The 24,380-nt window shown below is 42.4% G+C and overlaps 1 protein-coding gene across 2 annotated transcripts in view; it reads right to left on the reverse strand.

The window, feature by feature from the left end:
- LOC149222825 (long chain acyl-CoA synthetase 6, peroxisomal-like) overlaps positions 1–24,380 on the reverse strand; it is a 343,129-nt gene that overhangs the window by 13,137 nt on the left and 305,612 nt on the right. For both annotated transcript variants that reach the window (XM_089385641.1, XM_089385640.1), the window contains exons 15-18: positions 23,630–23,759; positions 23,383–23,501; positions 23,097–23,220; positions 22,651–22,737 (exon numbers count right to left, since the gene is read on the reverse strand). In XM_089385641.1, coding sequence (XP_089241767.1) covers positions 22,651–22,737; positions 23,097–23,220; positions 23,383–23,501; positions 23,630–23,759 — 460 coding nt within the window. The remainder of the gene's footprint in view (positions 1–22,650; positions 22,738–23,096; positions 23,221–23,382; positions 23,502–23,629; positions 23,760–24,380) is intronic.

Here is a 24,380-nt window from a genome sequence, read left to right on the forward strand (position 1 = left end):
AAGCTGAGAATTTGAACTGAGTGATCATTCTGCAGTAGAGGGGCAGGGATAGTTTGTGAATACTAGGCAGAGAGGCGGAGAGACACTAGTGGAGGCAGCGTAGCACCAAGAGGGACTGACACTGGGCCAGTCTGGGTCCACGCAGGCCTAACGCAGAGCCAAAAGGGCCAGCGCAACGCAGAAGCTGCCCTCACGCAGAAATTTGAAACTGTCGGAACAACCGAGAGAGATTGACACAGAAGTTCCAGAGGCAGAAGAGACAGTGCAGAAGCTGACACAGAGCCTGTAAGGCTGACGCAAGGCCTATGCAAGTCCAACACAGATATAGTTGGGGTTAGGCAGTTCTACTGTCGGATCAGCCAGAATTTGCCGGATGAAGTGAGGTAAACTCACTCAGTTTTCCACCATAATATTTTCTTTGCACTGGATTGTCGAGAGGGCATCCAACATTGTATTTAGAACTACTACTTAATAATAGAAAACCCTGAGAGTTGTTGCATTGGCTTTTCCCGCATTGGGTTTTTCCAGGGACTATTTTGTCCAAAAATAACGGTGTCCTATGTATCTTGTTCTTTGTTCAGTTTTCTGTTTCATGTAATCAAATTTAAAGTAGTGTAGGCTGCAGAAGTAATTTACTTCAGTATTCAGAAAATAACTTGATAATATATATTAAAATCAACTAGGAGAAGTAAATTCAGTTTTGCTGCAGTAGGGGTTCCTTGAGGATAGGAATTTTCACAATACTCTCCCACTTCCCCTCAGGGATGGGAAGTGGCTGCAACAACCCAGTTGGATGGGTCAACTCCCCCTTATTCCTTTGGCAAGCTTCACACTCCTGCACATATCTCAATACATCCCCCTTGAGGCCTTTCCATGTGAATCACTCTCTAACCGTCCTATATGTCTTCCAGAACCTCTAGTGCCCTCATAGTGGAGAGCCATGAGCTGCATGGAGAATCCTCTCCCTCAACTATGAACCCGACACCAAAAATATGTGCCCTTTGTAGTATATGACGTCAGCCATCACCCTATAACACTCATTAGTGTGAGTACCCTCCAAAATCTCACATGCCCGCTGATATTTGGAGTACTCCACCAACAACTGCGCCTTCCAATCATGGCAAATGCTCATGAGTGAAAGTGTCACGGGCCTCCTAGATAATGCATTTGCTACCACATTGTGCTTGCCCTTGACATACTCAATATCAAAGTCGTAGGCTTACACCTTGCTGACCCACCTCTGTTTCCTATCATTGAGGCCCTGCTACCCCATAAAATGGCAAAGACTATTGTGATCATTCTATGCCCAAAATCTGTTGCCCACCAGATACTGCCAAATTTGGCCAACGCATGCATGATGGCCAACATCTCCTTGTCGTAAATAGAATATGACCTCTCATATGGAGGGAGCTTCTAGCTCTCAAAAGCGATGGGGTGTCCCTCCTGAGATAAAAATGCGCCAACCCCCTCACTTGATGCATCGCACTCCAAGGTGAACAATTGAGTGAAATCCGAGAGTGCCAAAACTATGCAACTACTCATCACCTCCTTGAGGCGATCAAATGTCGATTGTGCTTTGTCTGTCCATGCAAAAGCCCCCTTCTTCATTAGATTTGTGAGGGGAGTTGCTAACTGTGAGAAGCCCTTTACGAACTTCCTATAATAGGTGCATATGCCTACAAATCCCCTAAACTCAGTCACATTCTGGGGCTCTCTTTCCAATCCCAGATGGCCCTGATCTTCTCCTCATGTACCCTCACTCCATCTGCGCCAATGATGTGCCCCAAGTAGAGCATCTCTGTCAACCCAAACTTAGACTTGGACAACTTGATGTAAAATTGTTGCTCCTCTAAGATGTGCAACACTACATCCAGGTGCTGCAAATGCTCTTCTCACGTCCGACTGTAAATCAAAATGTCATCGAAGAACACCAGTAAAAACTTCTGCAACTGCCCACAGAATACATGATTCATGCATGACTGAAAAGTGGCAGGTGCGCCAGTCAGCCCAAAGGGCATGACCAATAACTGAAAATGCCGATAGTGGCACCTGAAAGTCGTCTTGGGGAAGTCTTGATCCCTCACCCTGATCTAGTGGTACTTCGAGCGCAAATCTATCTTAGAGAAGTAGTTGGCTCCTCTAAGCTCATCCATCAACTCATCAATACGCGAAATGGGGTAGCAATTCTTCAAAGTCTTCTTGTTGAGCACCCTATAATCAATGCACATGCACAAAGTCCCATCCTTCTTCTTCACCAGAACAACTGATGAAGCAAAGGGACTAGAGCTTGGCCTAATGTGCCCCAACGCTAGCAACTCCTTAATGGCATGCTCAATCTTGTCTTTGTAGGCCTTGGGATGTCTATAAGAAGTGGTGATAATTGCTTGCACCCAAGCTTCAACTCAATCGTGTGCTCAAATCCTTTGTCAGGTGGCTACCCTGGTGGTATGTCCCCAAACACTATCGGGTACCTGTCCAAGATGGCCTGTATGTCTGGGTGTGGTGGCTTGGGCTGTCCCCCAACCTCTGAAATCCTCAGCTCCACTACCCATGCTATGTCTCCATGCCTCAAGTCAGCTTCCATCCTGTGTGTTGAAACTGTCTGTGGAGGATATGAATGCATGCCCCGAAGAACCACCAGCTTGCCATCCAGCCCGGTGAACTCCATCTCGAGTTTCCTCCAATCAGTGGTAACCCGACCAAGGGAGTAGAGCCACTTGACACCCATCACCACGTTGGTGTCCGGCACATCCACAACAAAGAAATGATTTGTCACCGAGTAGTTCCCCATGGCCACTGTCAAAGCGGGGACATATTAGGTACACTGCATAGTCTTGTCCCTCACCAAAACTGAGAACCCCTCAAACTCCTCTTTAGTGATACCCTGCCTTTGAACCATTTGGGCATCAATGAAATTGTGGGTGGCCCCACTGGCTACCAAGATTGAGACACGATGTCCCTGCACTGTCTCTTGGATCATCAAGGCCAAAAATTTGGGAATTCCACGCAAAGAAACGAGGACTCCCCCAGATGGTGCGAAAGGTGCTCCCCTAGGTGGTGGTGGTGGTCCCCTCTCTATCTAAACCTCATTGTCTCCCCCACCAATCTCCAACTCCACATCATCCTCTTGGTTGCTATCTAAGAAGACCTCGATGTAGTGGACCGTGCCTGCTGTGCACCAGTGGCCTGGTGACCATGGCTCCCGACAAGTAAACATAGTTTCCTCCACCAGAGGTCTCTCTTGGTCTCCTCGTATAACTACCCACGCCCCTAGGTTGCTCGCTATGGTTGGGGCCTAGTGTCATTCCCCTTCTGTGGGTAGAGAATCCGTGATGGAATGGGTGCTCTAGTCTTGGGGATTGCCCCCTGCAAATCCCTAGCACAAGTCACAGCCTCTTGCAAAGTAGTGGGTCTGTAGGACTTCACCAATCCACGCAATGGCTCAAGAAACCCCTCTATAATTGTGTACACCCTCCTAACATCGGATAAATTTGGCACCATGATTGAGACCCTCAAAAAATCCAATATGTAATGCTCTAGGTGGCTAGTTTGCCTAAGTTGGGTCAACTCCCTGAAGTGAGCCTCCGAGCCCCTCTTATCAAAACGCTCCACCACTCTCCGTGTGAAGTCATCATAGGAGGTCACGCTGGCATGCCCTAGTGTCGACAAGCCAGGAAACCACCAATTGTATGCCTCCCCCTCCAAGTGCAAGGTAGCCATTTTGATGGCTTCCACCTATGTCATCCGATTAAGCTGAAAATAGGTATCCAACTTCTCCACCCAAGCTCGAGTTGTGCACTTGGTAGATCCATCATACATGGGGAAATACATCCTCCCAATAGTACACTGCAACTTTGAACTCTATGTGCTTGGTCAACCACTATACCTTCCCTTCTCATTCTATTTGAGCTAGCAATAATCTTTGAAGGACAAGGCTGCCTTGAAATCTTGCCCCATGCATTGCCACTCCCTGAAATAATTTCCCATGGGCATCTAGTCATCCAACCTACCTTGCTCACTAGGTGTTGATGGTAGAAAAGTAGTCAGCGTGGTCCTAGTTGGCCCACTGAAAGCTAGTGGGTGAGTGGCTAGTGATGTGTGGTCGTACTGTCGTGAGGCCCATAAAGTCTCTCCAAATAGGAACTCACAATGGATGCTCCTATCCCTATTCTATTGCTTGATCTCCTCCAACATCTACTCCTGTCCTTGGCTAAATCATTTAGGGCCTTCAAGAGGCTATCAAATGTTGCTTCCTCCTTACTCTTTGGCTCCCCCATATTTGCTACTACTATTGCCTTCCCACGTGCCTCAGTATCAAGTGTAATCTCCAACTCCCTCTCCTTGCTTCGGTACCTCTGCCTTTGGTAACTAACGTTCTACCTATCCTCCTCGTTCATAGGAAATTTCCCCCACAACTGAGCCAATATCGGAGCTTTGATGCCACTGTAATGTTCCTAATTAGGAAAAATAGTGATATATCATATGCAAAGCAAAACAATACATGCGACACAAAATTTTAGAAAATTCAGTTAACGCCCGTAAGAACTCCAGAAATGTCAACTAGCTGAGCCATTTTATTAAATAATTGGAGCAAGAGTACAATGGTGTAGAAGGATTGCACCTGCGTTTGCCTCAATGGCAAGCTTGACAAGACCCAGGTGATAAAAAGAAAAGCTCGGATCAGAGAACGAGCTGCTCTAATGACGTCCTGCGCTGCCCTAGAAAACTGCACTGTCTACTGTAAACCACACCTCTGGTGCTCAGTTTATTTTGTAAAATTAGCCCCAAGCTCCTCTCAAATAACCCTCCAAAAACCAGAAACGGTTTGGTCTGGTTTTGAACCTCAAAATTCAACCCCAATAATCACGTCCTCCTCCAACAGTTGGGAAATTCAGCTTATCTGCAAACTCCCTGAAAAATCCCTCCAATCACTCCCAAAATGTTGAGTCTCACTACCCCAAAGTTCTCCTTATTTCTCCCAGCAAAACCCAGCTCCAAAACACTTCCCTCAAACTCCCACGTGTGCCCAGAAAATGGCTACTGTGTAGGCCCTAGATGCACAATTTCGTACTGCCTTCAATCAGCAACCTCATGCCCCAAAACTCATCAATTAGACTGATCTTCCCCTGAAGCTCCTATGCCAAATTCCTCACGGCAAACACTACTCAGAAGACAGCTGAAATGAGCCAAGCATGATCCCCTCCTATGTCCTCTTGGAATATGCACTGGCTAAGAGAGTGACTGTGTGTATGACTCTGAATCCCTCCAAACTCTCCTCCAACTTGGTACAATCTGACCTCCCTAGGGTGGCACTTGTAGTCCACCGAAAGAAGGGTGAGCTCTCCGCTTGGAAAATTCAGTGTTGAATAGCAGTGTGACCCGACAAAGCAGCTCAAGCAACAATAGAAAGTTCGATTGGAAAAAAGACCACAAAAGTGGTTGAGCCTCTTCTATTTATAATTTGTGAGTTGCCTTTCCCATGTGGGCCCCTCCAACAAGCTTTTTGACCCCCTTCCTTGGCAATTCGAATTACCTCCTAGGCAAGTGTGTTTTACCCATGCATGTGGCCCTCACACTCCACTAGCAAAAACATTTTGGCCTCCCCTTTTTCCTAAGTCTTTCTCCAAAAATTCGTGGGTCCCATGGTCACCAAAAATGCCAAATTTGTGGAAATAAACTTAGGGTAAATTGAATTAGGAAGGGACATTACACATAAATTCTATTGAAAATTATGTAGCTTGGGAGCTACTCCCACAAGTCTTAGGTGCTTGACTTGTGAGGAGAAAACCCACAAAAAGACTTGTTTGTGGAAAAGTACCCAATCCTGGGTTTTGACCCAAAAGAGTGGGCTTAAAACCAAGAAAATGAATTTATTTTGATTTTGAGCCATGTAGGCACAGTTCGGCTAGCAAGGCCAAGGGACATGACCATTGGGGTTTCCACCCCTCAAATATCTATTGAAGGCCAATAGAGAGGCCAAGACACAAGTTCAAAGGACACACTTATGCAAGAGAACAAGAGCCTTTAGGAGAGCCACAACCTTGGAGAGAGAGAGAGCTGCAGGGATATATGTTATGTTATGGCAAGGGAAAGAAACCTCAACAAGAGACCATCTATGTGAAAGAGGCCGAAGTGTCTGTGTAGGCCATAGGAAGTAGTGTTGGGTTTGTTCAGTGCAAGGAGCATCCCGAATTACAAGGACGAGGCTGGTCATAGCCTAAAGGAGGTATGCTTAGTGCAGGGTTGGACTATGCCCTCTTCCAGGCCGCAGCAAGAAGAGGACCAACAGAGTTTTGTTAGGGCTTGAAGTAGCCTAACCGAAGTTGGACAATGGTAAAACAAACCAGGCCTAGGTCATATGAGGTAAGGTCAAACAATCCTACAAATAACTTCTGAAGCCACACTGCTTATGTACACGCTTCATTTGTTGCAATGTATTTTTCTTCTGCAATGCTAAGTACGATAAACCTATGCTTCCTACTCATCCAAGATATCACGGCAGAGCCCAAGCTTAAGCATACCCCTGAAGTGCTCGTTCTATCATCAACACTTCTTGCCCAATCAACATTTATTTATCCCTAACATTGTACATCCTTATTTGCAACATATCTCAGACATAGTTCACAATACCACATAGATATCTCAGAATGTGCTTTGTTGCAATCCAATGTTCATGCCTCAGTTCAACCTGGAACTCGCTCAATGTCTTCACAACAAAGCAAATGTCTAGCCTAGTGTTAACCAAATACATCAGTGAGCCAATCAATCTATGATACATCGATGGATCTACCAAACCGGATTCGAAGCCTCTTAACTTCTTCAGATTTGTCACCATGCGAGTAGCCATGGATTTACAATCCATCATACCAAATTTTTGAAGGATCTCAATCACATACTTTCCTTGGTCAAGGAAGACTTCGTCGGATTTCTACCATATAATAATGCATCAACATAAGATCCTTCATACAAAATTCGGAAGCCGATTGCTTCTTGCACTGAATAATACGAGGTTCAACACCTGTCAAAAAATGGATCAACGTAAAGTAGTAGGATCAGAGGTACATTCTTTACAACCTTAAAGTACAGGTTTGGATCGGCATTGCTCTTGGTAAATGATAGTTTTCAATGCGACAATACCAAGCTCTTGGAGATTGTTTGAGTCCGTACAAGGCCTTCGTTAACCTGCAAACACGAGACTCCTTCCCGTGCACCTCAAAGCCTTGAGGTTGCTCTATGTACACCTCTTCCTCAATCACACCATTGACAAATGCAGTCTTTACATCCATCTTATGTAATTTCCACCTCATCAAAGCAGCAAGAGAGATGATGGATCTAATGGAGATGTACCTGGCAATTGGAGCAAAGGTCTCATTATAATTTTCTCCGTCTTTCTGGAAGAATCCTCTAGCCACAAATCATGCCTTATACTTATCGATACTTCCATTTGCAGTGTGCTTGATCTTGCATATCCACTTGGAAGTTACCATTTCTATTGAATATATACAATTTTCAATGATACTTCTCCCCATAAGAACATCGGCAAATCCAGATCATGCATCATACTCTTGACAAATTCTTCAATTGGAATTTTGTTTTGTTTTGTTACACCATTCTATTATGGATTATAGGGGACAATTAGCTCCCTCTTAATCCCAACTTTCTTACAGAAAGCAACAAGTTGTTTCGAGTTGTACCCTCCTCCATTGTCAAATCTCAAAATCTTGATCTTCTTACCTAAATTCTCCACTTCAGCTTTAAATTCCTAAAACCTTGTAAAGACTGCATCCATGGTCTTCATGAGATAGATCCATGTCTTGCAAGAGAAGTCATCAATAAATATCACATAGTACAATGAACCTCCAAGCATTCTCACAAGCATCGGACCACATACATCAGAGTGAATCAAATCTAAAACTTCTTTAGATCTATTGTCACTACTTGGAAGTGGTTTCTTGATGTTATTTCCAAGTGCACAACCTTTACAGTGTGAAATTTGCACAAATACACCAACTTGAATTTATTCTTCTAACTTATTAGCAGTTTATTTGTTTACGGAAAATAACGAACAAATCATTGATGTAATCTTCACAATTAAACATTGCGGAATAGAATAGGAACTGAGAAATAGATGCACACACAATAAAAATGACACCAATGTTTTTGGACTAAATGTCCCCAGAAAAACCTCGAAGGGAAAACCAGTGCAGCAGATAAGGGTTTATTTTATTATTTATAAATTTGAGAATAATTACAACAGGATACCCAACACGCTATCCTTTGGCAAATATAGATCACAACTGGCAAAATATATTAGAGATCTTAGATCTCCTCTACAAGCCAACTCGACCTTTATCCAGCTACTTGCATCTCTGCCCATAATATGCATTGGTGGCCCTGGATCCACTCACACTGCCTGGAAACTGGCTCTATCTGAGTCGTCCTACCTCCCTTTGTCATTGGAAACCACTCGCACTACCTTCCGAAACTAGATCCAGCTGTCCTCTATTGATCTGTGGCTCTTCTAGCAACTCGCACTGGCTATTTGCACTGCATGAAAAGCCTCCTCTATAAATAAACTTTGCCTCCCTTTTCTTGCCACTCCGGCACTAAAAAATACTTGGAATCTCTCCTTCGTGTCTCTACTCTAAAATCTTTGTTGCTCCCTCTTTTGATGCTCTTTCCCTAGCTCAAACGATGCCCTCACTAAACTGCAAACTGGGTAGCTCGATCTGCCTCTCACAAATGATCACACCGATCTTATTCCCACCCCTTTGACCTGCTCTTATAATCTCTCATTCAGTCTTCAGTGGCCACGATTTAATCTCCATCGATGGCTAGGATCAATTACACTTCATTAATAGAAGTCTCTAGAGCAATCTCGAACATCCTTAATTAATTAGCTTTAATTTACCACTTTTCCTAAGTTAGACATGGGAATATTTTAATTATGGAAAATTAATTTAATTAAGGTGATTCCCAAGCTTGTCTTGCGAAACCTTTTATGGGTTTCGGAGATCTAGTGTTCATTAGCCTCTTAGAATCCTCCGAGACTAGAACAATTGTCAGATGCTACCATAAACTAACACTCTCTATTAGCGAGGAAGGTGTTCTCCACTACACCCATCACACATCTTGTAACTGGACTATCACACATTGTTGATGTTTGACTTATGTCGTACCTCCTTTCTTCACATCTCAACTAATCTGACTCCCTATCATTGGAAATCATTGTGAAAAAGTCAATACTACAACACTATCCATCAACCACTGCACATACTCTAATCCACCTCACACTGTTGTTGCTACAACTATCTCACTTGATCTCCCTCTGAAGTAGAACTGGGAAATCTCTCCTAGATGGGGTCTCACTCTAGTTGGAACTACACCTGCAACCTGCAACTGGGCAATTCGCACTGCATCCTCCAATCACACGAATTTCCTGCAACTGCAACTGGAAACTCAATCTCTAGTGATCTATTGTGCCCTTGCAACTGGCTCTACAACTGTCCCACGAGTTCTAACTGCAACTAGCTTTGCACTATCTACTAAGCATCTGACTACACCCAATTGGATCTACATTGTATCTCGAATATTTGACTGCAGCTAACTCTGCACTGACCCAAAGGAGTGGGCTTAGAACCAAGAAAATGAATTTAATTTAATTGTGAGTCATGTAGGCTCAAGTTGACCAGCAAGGTTAAGGGACATGACTGTTGGGGTTTCACACCCCTTGGACAAGTATAAATAGAAGGCCAAAGGAGAGGCTTAATCACACAATGAGATGGACTTCATGTGTGGAGCAAAAGAACCCAGAGAAGCTATAGCCTAGTGGAGGAGACCGAGTTTAACAATTTCATCAAGAGAAGGCCGAGGAGACCATTATGTGATTCAAGCAAAGGTTGGTTAAGGTATTTGTTGTCTAATAAAGAGGTTTGAGCCTTAGAAGAGGGTTGGAGAGTATCTTAGCAAGGTCGTAGAAGGAAAGAACCATCCATTGGCTTGAAACAAGGCATCCCTAACGCTAAATAGAGCTAAGAAGGGCATCCAAGAGGGTTTGTTCATGTCCAATAGGGTTGCGAAGGTCTGTTTTGTGAGCAGCTAAGGGCCATAAACCTGGACGCAGGGTCGTGGACCATGTTGAATGGTGTTGTCATTGATGCCAACATTGGTTCTTGAACGCTCTTAATACCTGTCTAAGTTTGCATTGACTGGAAGCTCCAAAGGACAAGTAAGCTTAGAAAGCCTTGTTACGACTCAAACTAGCAGGGGGGATAAAACGGGTTCCTAAGAGGGATACTGGTAGGTTAAGTGCAACGGTGGAATCTTAGCCCACTATCACCACAGCTAAGTCTCCCTACTCTTTACAGACTTTCACCAGTGGGAGGAGTCTCGGTAGTGTAGGCATCACTTGTAAAGTATATGTCAATGGATAGGCGAGAAGTGACCTTGGAAACCCTTTCCCAAGGATGGAGTGAAGAATGGAACTTGCTTGCTCTTTAAGCAAGTGACTTGGTCCACCAGGGGTAAGGGGTGAGGATTGGAGGGTTGAGGGAGAAGGAATAGGCTTATAGGCAACGTTTTCAATCCCTATAATCCTTGGGAAACTTGGATTCCCAATGGTCCTTGACAAATAATCTTTATTGGGAAGTGGGACCACACGGGACCAAGTCGACCCAAACCAACTTCGGCAATGGAAAGTAGCAACTAATGATGTTCCTATCCTGGACAAGGTGAAAGGAAAGGACCAATCAAGAATATTTGCTTCGAAAGGTTGAAATGATCATGTTGAAGTCTAGCCTTGGGGATGCCTAGGCAAAATTCGATCCTAGAGATAGGGCTTGGGATTACCGGAGATTCCACTGTTAGAATTGCCTCAAATTTGGAAGAGAGGGACCCACTAGCGCAGTAGCCTGTAGGAGATCGAAGTTTTTCCTTGGGTTAATTCCATGGAAATTGATGCCCTAAGTGACCTTTGAGGGCTATACCCAGGAAAGAGTGATTAAAGGTGAATGGATGACCACCCTTTTTAGGGATCAATGCCTAATTCACTTGGGGATATGGATTCAAGGATGATGAAGAGTAAGAACTTGGTTTCTTAATCAAGGAGGTCCGGAAAGTCAGCTTCATCCAATGTTGAGATAAAGAAAAGAAAAGTGACCTTCAAGCATTTATACTTCAAATCAAACGATGCAAGCTCATCAAGACAAATAATCTCTAGGACATTTCATTCATATAACATTGGCCCATACATTAAATTAGCTAAAACATGCTCAATTCCACATTTCAATCATGCAACAACTAGCCCTAATTTTAGCAATATGTAGCAACAAGAATAATAACATCAAAATTTATTTACAATGTCATAGAGTATATCCAACCATCATTTTGTTTACAAGACAGAGCTCCAAGACAATATAAATAACCCAAATCCATATGTCAAAATTCATCCATCTCCAAAAAATATCCTCCAAGGAAAAAATGTGAAGTTCTCTAAAGATATAGAGATCACAAGTTAAGTGATGATACAAATGAGTGTATCTAACATCAATATATAGCCTCCTAAGGAGCTTGAATTAGCCTATGGGCCTACATTAGCCCCTAATGATAAAATAATGTGCAAATAAAAGCCCTATTGGTGACAAGCCCACCAAACTAGCTCACAAATGTAAAAATAAGCCTCACAAGGGGCCAAATAATAATATGTGCATGTTGTAGGGCCCTCCAAAGGCTCAATAATATCCTAAAGTGCCATATTGAGGAATAAATTCCTTGTAATATGATGGACAAGGGCGTGGCCCCTTGTTCTCCAAGTAGTAGACCTGTGGTGCTCCTAGTATGAGGGCACATAGATGACCCCATGGGTCTCCATATGAATTGAAGATCCTTTGCAAGAGCCCAAGTGGTGGAATGAATGTTGCCATGACATCGTACAAGTCCTGGGACACCTGCCAAGAGTGTAGGGCTCCTATTGGGGCCTGTTGGGCATTGTGTACCAAGCATATCACCATCATCCCAAAAGTGGATCGGTAGTAATCTCTGAGCATCCATGAAGATCCGTGGAGTTTTGTTTGTTGTTGTGGAGGCCATAGCTCTCTATGCACACCCTACATGTGCCAATGTAGACCTCTGGGTTTAGGATTCCATATAGGAAGACCAAACCCAAATGGAAACCATTTGTAATCTTGCTTAAGATCCCATGCGTCCCCCAGGCTTCCAATACAACCAGTCATTAAAATATTCGGGTAAAAGAACTTAAAAAAAAAGGATAATAACAAGGGTACTTCATAATGGCATGCCCTTCCATAGTGGGCTTTGGCATGTGCTAGTGTCTCTAGGCTCCAAAGGGGGTTAGCCAAGTACCTTATTAGGTGGTTTTAGCCCTTAAAGGGGACTGTATGTCCAAGGTAGATCCCTTTTAGGGGGTTGGCAAGTGACAAATAAGTGAGGTGGAATAGGGAATGAGAGGGGCAACCTTGGGCCACACAACAGGGCATAGGGGTAGTTAGATAAAGGGAAGCCCACACCTGGGTATGTAATGTATAGGAGCGAGTAGCTGTGGTACATGAGGTGCCTCGGCCTTGATTTTTTCACCCTTCTTCATATACCTTTTGCCTTTTATCAATTTTCTTTAATTCACTGTGTGGGGCTCAAAGGACAAGAGCATGATGTGTAAGATATAGCAGTGATTACCCCCTTTTAGGTAGGGCGGTTCATTGCCCTCCAAGGGTTGGGACAATCATCTGTTCCTAAATGATATAGGGGGCTCATCTAGGGCTTATGGAACCAGGGTGATGGCCAATGATTGGGGTAGAGCTCATGTAATGGCTTTTGCCCACGTGCCAATTATTTTTGTCCCGACCATCTTTTGCATTTTGTGGTACAATTTCCTGTTAAATGTGGCCAATTATGCTTTTTCATTTTCTTTTAGCTGCTTCAACCTCCAAGAAATCAATCTAGGCCTGACCCAAGGTGGGGGCAAGGGGATAGGAAAGTTGGACCAATGTGGACCCAGGTGGGAGAAACAATGAATGGGGGTATAGTGAGTGCAAAGGGAGTAATATGTGCGTGTAAAGGAGTGGGACCACGCACCCAAAGTCGGGGTTTCCCAAGTAGTATCACCCTAGAACCAAATGGTCAATAAAGAAGATCCCACAAGACTAAGATCCAAGGGTAACAACCAAAAGAGGTCAAGGGGACAAGAGCAAAAACTAAGCCCACTCTTTCGGCCAAATCCCCCCATCAATCCATACCCAGAATTATCCATTATAAGTAAACCCAATACTCAATTATCGAATGACAAGACATACCTTTAGATTCGGGAGGCCCACCATCAAACATACGATCAATATAATTGGGCAAGGGACCACATGGCTTGCTCAGGTGCCAGAGAAATGGCACAACGAGCTAGTAGGGGCTATCAAGGAACTGCTGGCTGTTGGCTAAGGCTCATCATGGAGAAAAATTTCTCCTGGGGTATCACCCACAAAGTGGTGGGTAACAAGCCCTAGAAGCCCTGCACTTGTTGAAGATTTTGAAGATGAATATCAGTGTATTTGCCTCTATGAGCATCGCTAGTTGATGCTCCTCATCGTGTTGATTCTAACAATATATGGCACACTTCGTAACTCTTCACGGTTTGAAAGATACACCTCCCAAAACATCAAAACCCCATTTGGTGGTCAATAGCCCCAAACAAGTTGATGATATGGCAGCATATAAATAGCTAAAACTATGGCTTTTATCTTGAAGATAAAAAACACCAAGGGTAAATTTGATAGTTTGTGAAGGGGTTAAATTTATTAATTTATTATGGTCCAAATCTATGTTGAACTGACTAATTTTTTGGCACATTCTGAGCCAATTCGCTGGTTTTTTCTTTGTAAGAGGTCTTCGCTGTGATTTGAGGCATCTCAGGGCATGTGTTTTTGGGCACTGCTAAGTTGATCTTCATCCTGGAAATTAAGAAATACCAATGCCATTATTACCAAGAGATGGGCACTGCTAAGTTGATCTTCATCCTGGAAATTAAGAAATACCAATGCCATTATTACCAAGAGATAATGAAATTTCTCCAACGAACCAGTAGAAAGTATTATTGTGAGGGATCAATCGTTGAAGCAGGCATAAGCTTTATATCTGAAATATTGTGTGTTTAAAAATAATTACTGGTATTGCCAAACATGTGAATTGAAGCAGCTGACGAAAAAAGATATGTTGTGACCTGCATGTCTTTAGCGACGTTGGAGCTGTTTGTGTTTTCACATATTTGATTTTTCAGGAAGCAAAGGGGGCGTAAATATCTCTCTTCTGTCAAAATAATACAGTAACATTAATAAGGATACATAGGTTGCGGTGAAATAATTTATATATATAATTGAACCATACACCGTGGCATGAGTTTATGCCTTGTCATTGCAAAGGTTCTAGTCCAAATTTAATATATTGTGTGTCGTCTCCATGGTGGTTGCATTCCTGAGCTTATGAGTTATCAAAGATCAAATAAATGTGTCACTTAAGCCAAGACTCCACGAATAAAGTGGTGTTACAAGTGGGACAAGACAGGTGCTCTGTCTAAATAGGTCTTCACGCAATGAATTTGTATGGTCGTCAAAATAATATTGGTTGTGCACCAAATTCAAATGTAACCAGGTCATTTATTTGGATACATGAATAAGCTACAAGGAATATAATTTAAATAACATTGTCATGGTCTACTAGCAGCTCATCAATGGTATATAGAGTCTCGGAGGTCTTTTCATTATTTACAGCTTCCAGTCTGTCAAATGCTTACTTGGTCGTTGATGGCCATTCTGTAAAAATGACGTTTTGGCAAATTTGTATAATAAGCCTTGCAAAAGGTGTTATGTAGGACAGCTAAAAGTGTTATGTAGAACAGTTAAAATATCATATGGGTTTTATGCATGTTGGAGTCATTATTAATCCAAATTGAGATCCAAAAGAAGCTGGGCAATTAGGGCTCAGTGATGGATGCAGCCAAAAATGTTTGACAGTTTTGATATGTTCGAAAAGCTAGGGTTTGACGCCTTATTGAACTTTTATTGCAAAGAAAGTTTTGTATTGTTTCGAGTATAGATGAGATTAGTTTGACAATATTGATTTGATAAGAAGAATTACTGGCTTATGTGAACAGCTGATGAGTGCCAAGATCTATAGTGCTTCTAGAGATAAGATATACTTGAATGGCAGTGAAGATTGCTTGGATATGTTGTTAGGGTTTTTTGCAGTGAAAGATGATATGTGTCAGGGCTCATAGTGATTGTTGGATCAGGTTGATATGGCTAAATGTTGATGATAAGAATAAAGCCTAACTGACTTTTATGCTCCTAGGGTTTGTGCAGAAATTGATGACCTTGTGACAGTCACAGTGATTGTAGTTGCAGGCTATGTTTGGAGGATGTACGATACAGATTGTATGATTCCAGGACTGACGGTATAGTGATGAAATCAGCTTGGTTGTGGAATGATGGCAGCAGTGAAAGTATAGAGGCAATATAGTAGTGATATGGGCTGGTATAGGCAGCTACCAGATTTCTCAGTGCCTGTTGTATCGGGATGACAGATTTGATGTAGTTTGAGCAGAGATTGTATGCCAAGCAAAAGCATATTTGATTATGGACTGACAGTACATTTTTGCATAGATGTTGAGCAGTGAATTGATAGAGTTCGATGTTTGGTGCGAAAACAAATTTGACTAATGCAAGGGTTTGATATGCAGATTGAGCAGAGGCAAAATTGATTGACAGACATTGTACAACAGTTTCTTGTATTGCAGTTTCTTCGTATTGATTTTGAGCACAGGAGGATAGACTCTGAAAATTGTGAAACGTGATCTGTCGGCTGATTAGGGTGGCAGGGTGGTGCTCAGGCAGGTTGGAGCCTACATAGGCCATTGGAGCATCCTTCCAGTTGCAGTTGGTAAACAAGGTGTTGAAGCATCCTTTAGGTTGGAGCCTATAACCAAGGCGTTGGAGCGTCCTACTAGTTGCAGCTAGAAGACTAGGGTGTTGGCGTGTTCTTCAGGTTGGAGCCTGTAACCCAGGGGGTTGGAACTTGGAGCCTCCTTCAATTGGAGCTAAAAATATTGATGTACATTTTATTGAAAACAAATATTAAGAAGCATTCGGTGGTTTTTCTCCCATAAGGTTTTCCACCTAAAAAATTGTTGTCTATTTTCTTGTTGTTTGTGCATTGTTGAATGGTGTTGTTTATTGTTCATGTGATGTTGAATTATGTAGATCTAATGTTAATGATAATTAATTCTCTCTAAAGTTAAAAATACTAGTTGAAAAGAAATACAGGCTTGGTCGCAGGGTGATTAAGGTGAGCTAAGGGCCTCAAACAGTTGTTGAAGGCAGGTGCATTGAAGCCTACAAGAAGGCAGCCAAGGCCTAGAAAGGTCTGGATAAAGATCAGAAAGAGGGGACTAAGGGTTGTAGCAAGGTTGGTAAAGTCTGCCAAGGTGGAGGCTGAGATTGCTTAAGCATGTCATGTCCAAGAGGAGTTTAGTTTGGGCCTCTGTAATCAAGGGCAGGCATGCCAAAGTAGAGAAGGTTTCCAAGAAGGCTACAAGTGGCTTGAAAAGGTTGATCAAGGGATTGAACAGCAGTAAAAGTAGCTGTATGAACAGTGTCTAAAGGGAGTTGTCCACTAGTGAGCAGTTGTTGGACAGAGGTCAAAAGGACTTGATCGTTGTGTGGACAAAAGTTTGTTGCAGCGAAGGAACGTGTTGATTTCTATAGCATCGGATGTGCTCTAACCTCGAGATTTTGCAGGGAGGCTAAGACACATGCATTATCCAAGACCCAAAAATCGTTTGGGAAAATTCCACCTAGAGATGGCTTAATTAAAATAATTAATCATTTTTAATGTATTCCTAAGTCTAAACTTAGGAAATGTGAATAATTTAAGAGTGTTAATTAAATCTGGTGCGAATTTTCTAGAATAAGACAAGGATCAACTCCCAGTTAATCTTGGCCCTTGATTATGATTTGATCTTGGTCGTTGGTGCTCCAACGAGAGATTATAAGGAGTTTGATGGGCACTTGGAGAACACATCAAGATCGTGAGATCGAGAGATTGAATTTCTCAAGAGTAGCAGCACTGAGTTGCCGGAGAGAGATCGAGTGATCTTCTTGCAATGGGGTCGGGGATAGTAGACCGGAGGAGAATTTTCCACCTCCGGAGAGAGCAAGGCATAGAAGGCAACGAGAGGTTCAGAGGGGCAGTGCAGTGCCATCCAGACGCAGTGTAGAGCTTCAGAGAGAGTCCATATTTTGTTGGGAGAGTCAAGATCCAGTGCCAGAAGTCGGGGTGTGAGACCAGAGGGATAGAGGGTCGAGTTCCAGTCAGTAGAAGATCAGAGGAGGAGGTGACACAGTTCCTAGAGGCTGTGACGCAGATCTGCATGGGCTGATGCAGAGACCGCACAGAGGCAACATGGACCTAGCCTTCCAGACCCTGATCAGTGTCGGTCGCCAGTGACAACGTGAGAATATTTCTCACTACCTCTTTTCCAGTTTATTCTCTGTATCAGATTACCAGTTTGGGCATCCAAAGATTTGTACTCGGATTTACTACTACATAATAATCAAACCCTCAGCTGCTACACTGGTTTTCCCAAGTTGGGTTTTTCCGGGGACGTTGGTCCAAAAAGAATGGTGTAATTGTGTGTGTGTTTATTTCTCTCTTGTGCGGTATTTTGTTTCCGCAGTATTTTATGTTGTGAAGGTTGCAGTAGATTTTATTTCAATGTTTACTGTGTAATACTGTAAATAACTTGATTCAGAAATTAACAAGTAGGAGAAATTTAGTCAGTTGTTGCAGTAGGGATTCAGGTCACCGAATTTTCACATGGTATCACTGCGTAGGCAGCATTTCGAAACCCCAGAGAGCTAGAAATCACTGCATAGGTAGCATTTCGAAATCCCAGAGAGTTCGAAATCACTGCATAGGCAGCATTTCGAAACCCCAGAGAGGCTACGCAGTCCATTGGCCAAGAGGGCTAATTTTCGTGGAAAATTATTTCTCTAAGTGAGTTGACAGAGGGTAAATTTTCCATTTCGAAGATCCGCAAAGGTAGAGGGAACAACACAGTAGTTTTCACATTGAGCAGATTTTCAGCTAGGACGCAGTCATTTTGCAGCAGTTGCTAGCAAAATAGCGTCAGAAGGAAAGAGGAGCACACATTGAGGGAATTCCTTACTTAGGGGACTTCTAGTCAAGAAGTTCAAATTTTTCCTAGTAGAACAACAGTAGTTGTGTGCAAGATTTCTCACTCTAGAAGGAAGTGTGAATAGATGGGCAGCAACTGTGGAGAGGAGAAGAGGAATAAGTTTGATGTTTCTTCATAGAGATGGCATCAGCTGGGTTAAGCAATTAAGATCAGTTGGACATAGCCTCCAACTATGTGATCTGGAAGGCTAGAATTCCCTGCCTTCTAGATGAACATGATCTCAAGACTTATATCGATAGTGTGGTATTTGTACCCACATATGCAGATCCGTTGAAGAAATACAAGAAGGAGATGGCGAAAGCAAAGAGATTGATTCTCGATGGATTCTGAGATCACATAGTTTCTCACGTAGCTGGTAAAGAGATTGCCCGGCAGATGTGGGAGGCCCTTGCTATGCTATACGAAGGATCTTCCGAACAGCGGAAGATATATCTTGAGGAGAAGTTGAGATGCACGAGGATGCAAAAGGGGGAGTGAATAGACCCCTTCCTTACTAGGTTTCAAGATGTCCGGGATCAGCTGGCTTCAGTAGGTACAGTGCCCTAGCCTACAGAGTTTGTACAATTAGCTCTTAAAAACGTTTCCGAAGAATGGCAAGTTTTTGTCCAAAGTATCATAGGCAGACAAACACTGCGAGATTGGGAACGTGTGTGGACTAATCTGCAGCAGGAGGAGATGAGGCGACATCTGGTGAAGAGCACCATTGGTGGTGCTAGTAGCAGTACTAGGACGAAGCAAGTAAAGGAGGAGGAAGACGTGGTCCTCGCATCTAAGGGGCAGTAGGAGCAACACAAAGAAAGAAGGACATTTCAAAGATCAAGTGATTCAAGTGTGGTGAGCTTGGCCACTACAACACTCAATGTCCTCTCAGAAAGAAGGACTAAGAGGAGAAGCAGTGTGGTGAGCTTGGCCACTACAACACTCAATGTCCTCTCAGAAAGAAGGACAAAGAGGAGAAGCAAGATCAGCAAGCTGCATCCGCTGAGATCAACAGGGTGTCCTCCGGATTGGAGGAAGAGTTTGCCATGATCGCCGAGGTACCTCCAGAGGTGAGGTGGGGTGATTTGGAGTTGTAGCCCCAAAGAGCTACAGGATGGGCAAGATTATTGAGGAGGTCCACCTCATGAATCAATACCTTGCTACAAGAGCCCATAGTCAAGAGTAGCAGGATGGATTAGTGGCAGTTGGTGCAGTCAGGCGCGAGAGTGACAGATGCAATAACTAGTAGCAAGTCAGAGACTGAGCAGCATAGTGCAGAGTTGGCAGCAGTACAATTGGCACAGTACAGAGGCTTCAATGACAGCGCAGAAGCTAGCAGCAATCAGAACTCGGCCAACGAATGCATCATACTGACCACACTTGGTTCAATATTTTGGATGCTTTTCCATTGTAGTTGTTGCAGTTGCAGCAACAACAACAGGAGAAGGTTGCAGTGCAAATGCAGTGTTGGCACCAGGGCCAGCAGCAGCACAGATGCAGTAATCAGAATTGCACAGTAGTTGGTGGGCAGCAGTAGCAAGACATTAGTAGCGCAGCAGGAGATGGTGCAAGGATAGAGTGATGCTTCAGTGGGTTGCAGCACTAGAGCACATTCCTCGCTAAGAGGGAGTGTTGATTTTTGTAGCATCAGATGTGCTCTAGCCTTAAGATTTTGCAATGAGGCTAAGACACATGCATTCTCCAAGACCTAGAAATCGTTTGGGAAAATTCCACCTAGAGATGGTTTAATTAAAATAATTAATCATTTTTAATGTATTCCTAAGTCGAAACTTAAGAAATGTGATTAATTAAAGGGTATTAATTAAATTTGGTGCGAATCTTCTAGAAGAAGACGAAGATCAACTCCCAGTTAATCTTAGCCTTTGATTATGTTTTAATCTTGGTCGTTGATGCTCCAACGAGAGATTATAATAAGGAGCTTGATGGGCACTTAGAGAATGCATCGAAATAGTGAGATCTAGAGATCGAATTTCTCAAGAGTAGTAGCGTTGAGTTGTCGAAGAGAGATCGAGTGATCTTCTTATAGTGAGGAGTAGGGATTATAGACCGGAGGAGCATTTTCCAGTTCCGGAGAGTGCAAGGCAAAGAAGGCAACGAGATGTTTTAGAGAGGCAGCGCAGAGCTTTAGAGGGAGTCTGTATTTTGCTGGGAGAGTCGAGATTCAGTGCCGAAAGTCGGGGTGTGAGACCGGAGGGCTAGAGGGTCGAAGTTCCAGTCAACAGAAGATCAGAAGAGGAGGTGACGTAGTTCCTAGAGGCTATGACGTAGATTTGCGTAGGCTGACACAAAGACTGCGCAGAGGCAGCATGGGGCTAGCCTTCCAGAACTTGATCAATGTCGAATTGCCAATGACAGTGTGAGAATATTTCTCACTACCTCTTTGCCAGTCTATTCTTTGTATTTGGTTGTTAGTTTGGGCATCAAAATATTTTTACTCAGATTACTACTACATAATAATAAAACCCTCAGCTACTGCACCGGTTTTCCCAAGTTGGGTTTTTCGGGGACATTGGTCCAAAAACAACGGTGTAATTGCGTGTGTGTTTATTTCTCTCCTGTGCAGTGTTTTTTCCGCAGTATTTTATGTTGTGAAAGCTGCAGTAGATTTTATTTCGATGTTTACTATGTAACACTATAAATAACTTGATTCAGAAATTAACAAGTAGGAGAAATTTAATCAGTTGTTGTAGTAGGGATTCGGGTTTTCGAATTTTCACAGAAAGGTGCTACAACAAGGAGAGCAAATGGTATTGAGGTCAATGGGCTAAAGCAATCAGCCCAAGTTAGTGAGTGTTCTACTAACTGTATTTTGTACTTAGGCAGTTGAGGACCCAAAGGAATTGGCCTCAGCCCTAGGGTTTCAATCGAAGGATAAACTGTGTATATTAACATTGTATCAAGGATTGTAAAGGGCCACAATCCCTAGTACAGGAGCCTTACGGTTTTCTTGTTGATGAACTAATAAGGAACGTGATTCGGGCCAAAATCTTGTGTACTAATGTTGATCTATTTGCTGTCATATTCCGCTGTGCAAAGTTGTTCATTGTTGAGCACTACTAGTGTGTTTATGTGCTAGTCTAATCATAGACTAGACCTAGAGTGCAAGGGAATTTCAACAGCAAGGATTAGCCAATCTTTAACATCCATAGGCTCCATCCACCCAAGGACTAGGCGCTAGCCTTGTCTAATAGGTGATCAATGTTTATCTTATCCTTAAATTGACTTTCTCTCTCCTTATCTATCAATTTTCCGCTCTCTTAAGGGCAAGTGGCCTCATCTAGGGCTTAGTGCAAATTTGCTTAGTAGGGAAATTTTTGGCATTGGGAGCATTCAACATCAAGAGTAGAAGTGGTTGCCTCAAAATCATTCCTCTTGGTGGCCAATCTCTCCATTTTTCTCCATAATTTCTCTTGCCCTAGCTATTTTCCCTAGGAGAAACCCTAGTTTGGTTAAGCTTCAACTTGAGGGCTTCTTGAAGGTTTCATGTGCCATTGTTTTGCTAGAATACATTGTTGGAAACCTTTTCTTGGTACCTTGACATTAGGCCATTCCATTTTACACGCTATTATTTGAGCCCTAAGTCTAGCGTGCCCTAGTTGGGCCTCTCTAAGGGATGTGAATTGCATTCTTCTCATTGTTTGAACCTTGTACTTAAGTTGATCCATCCTTTAGAAGCCTATTGCGTCACCTTAAACCTCTAATCCTAGAATATCTCTTCTAGGTGACTTGTATACCAGGACTTCTCCCATTGGTGAAAATCCACAAAGAGCAGGGATTAGTGGCTGTGGTGACAATGGGCCACTACCTGATTGTTGTCACTTGGTCTAGTGCTTGCCTTGCAGAGTACCCCACCACAAGGCCTGCAAGATTTTGCACCAACAGGGCTTACAATAGTACTGCCAGAAATGAAAAGGTACATATGTACCCCTCCTGAAATGAGGGGTCACGGGTCCATTAATCCACATATACAAAATCATGATCATCAAATGCCATCAAGAAGCAACATAAGATCCAATCATTTACATTGTTCATGAGAACAGCAGTGCATTTGAGCATATAAGAATCAAGATAAAGGTAATGGAAGAACTACTGAAATTCCCAGGGACTCAACCAATTTAATTGTCAAGGAAGATGGCGGTCCAGATGAAGCAGAATATGTATCCTTCTTTTTTCCTGAAGTGGCCTTATTGTTTGCATGCAATAGTAGTACAGAGATAATCCCATAATACATAACAATATAGCAAATTTTTGCTCTGTAGGAACTTCTCATTTTCTGCAACAATATGACTTCAATTGCAAACAGCAGCAAAACAATATAATAATCACTTCAAAATGTACAACTTTCTTGATTTCATCACAACATCACAGTGCATAATTATTTTTGAAAAATACTATACCGATCAATAATCCTCAATCGTCCTCCTGGAAGCCAAAGCCCTATATCTCCAGTGTGCAACCAGCCCTCCTCGTCAAATATCTCCTGACTAGTGCCCATTGTATGACACCGTCAGTCATATTCATGAAAACAATGTTGGGATGTTTTGCACAACATAAAAATGGATAATGCACAGTACAAAATAAAATTCAGCCCTCTTCACAACCTATACCCAATTGGAATAGCCTAAGGTGTATTTCAAAATCAGCTATGTTGAGTAAAAGCAGTCTCACTGCTCAGTGAAATTTTCATATTTATACTGTGCATATGGGAATTAGAAAATGTGGATTTAGATTATAAATAAATTTGGTCTGACATTAATGGAAGAGATGATGGCATGGCATTGGAGAATAAGCACAGACTACTTAACCATACCAATGTCAAAAGTATAAAGTAAATGATAATTACGTTTGCACATCATCTTTGAAGTATCCCTTAAAAACAATGGGTCCCCTCACACAAACTTCTCCCCGAGGATATGGTTTGTCATCACAAGTGTAATTCATTTCAGGAACATCTTCCAGTTTTACCTCTGTAAAGTAAATAAAAGTACAAATAGTTAGAATATAAGGAAAGAAACTCCCAACTGCTGAAAACAGCTCTCCGTAAAACAAAAGTTTCTAACACCAGAAAAGTAAAATGAAAGAATATCATTAAAACTCTGTAGCTGTAGATGGCAGATGCTAAAACCCACCGCAAGAAGGACTAGGTGGTCCAACATGACCAGATGAAATGTCATCCTCCTCACAAAGGCAGATCATGCATGCTGTCTCTGTCATCCCATAACCCTCAGAAACTCTACCACCAAAGCAACTGTAAAGGCACATATACAGCATTAGCACCAGAAGCTATGAGAAGGACATCCTCTAATCTGCTTTTTGTTAAAAATGATCCAATCACAGGACTGCAAATCATAGGAGGATGAATTGAAGTCAGCATACACTCTCAAAAAATCGATAACTTCAGGAGATATGGGTGATGCCCCAGAAAGCATCAAGCGAACACGGCCCCCAAGTTTTGCCTTTATTTTATTAAAAACCAGCATGTCCCATATAGATGATGGGACTTTCCCTGAAAGGGAAAAGATATCAGCTTTCCAATTGTCCAATAATGTCTAAATATTTTGCATCATTGCCAATATTCCGTATGAACGAAGACTTTGAAAAGAAACAACAAATTATTGTCTTTCCAAATGATTTACTTCATTGTCACTGAACTCTAAAGTCAACCAGAATCAAAAGATAATCAAGACTACTTTTAGCAAGGAAAAAAAATTAGATGGTTATCATTTATCTAGATAATGAGCTCTAATACTGAACATCAGACCAGGCATTTCAGTAATAATCATTTTGAAATCTAGAAAAAAGCTTATTTGCCGACAATTATTATTGGGAAAGTCTTATTTCCTGGGTATGATTATTGGAAATGTGCATCCAACTTCTCTTGAATATGGAATAGGGCATAAATGATCGATGTTAACATCCTTCAATATGGACAAGCTGAAAAATATTATTCACAATAGCAACAAGAATTTGTACAATGTTTATAATCAAGATTTTAAAACTCGTTGGGAGGTATGTAAAGGATGATTGGCCTAGCTATGCTTATCAATCACCAAGGTCTGATGACTACATGAGATACAAAGTTACGCAATAATTATACCATCTAAATAAATGTATTTCACAACCATCT

Source organism: Pinus tabuliformis, chromosome Q, assembly GCF_031772625.1.
Source record: "Pinus tabuliformis cultivar Carrire ecotype Pingquan chromosome Q, CPIR1, whole genome shotgun sequence".
In the NCBI taxonomy this organism is placed as follows: Eukaryota; Viridiplantae; Streptophyta; class Pinopsida; order Pinales; family Pinaceae; genus Pinus; species Pinus tabuliformis.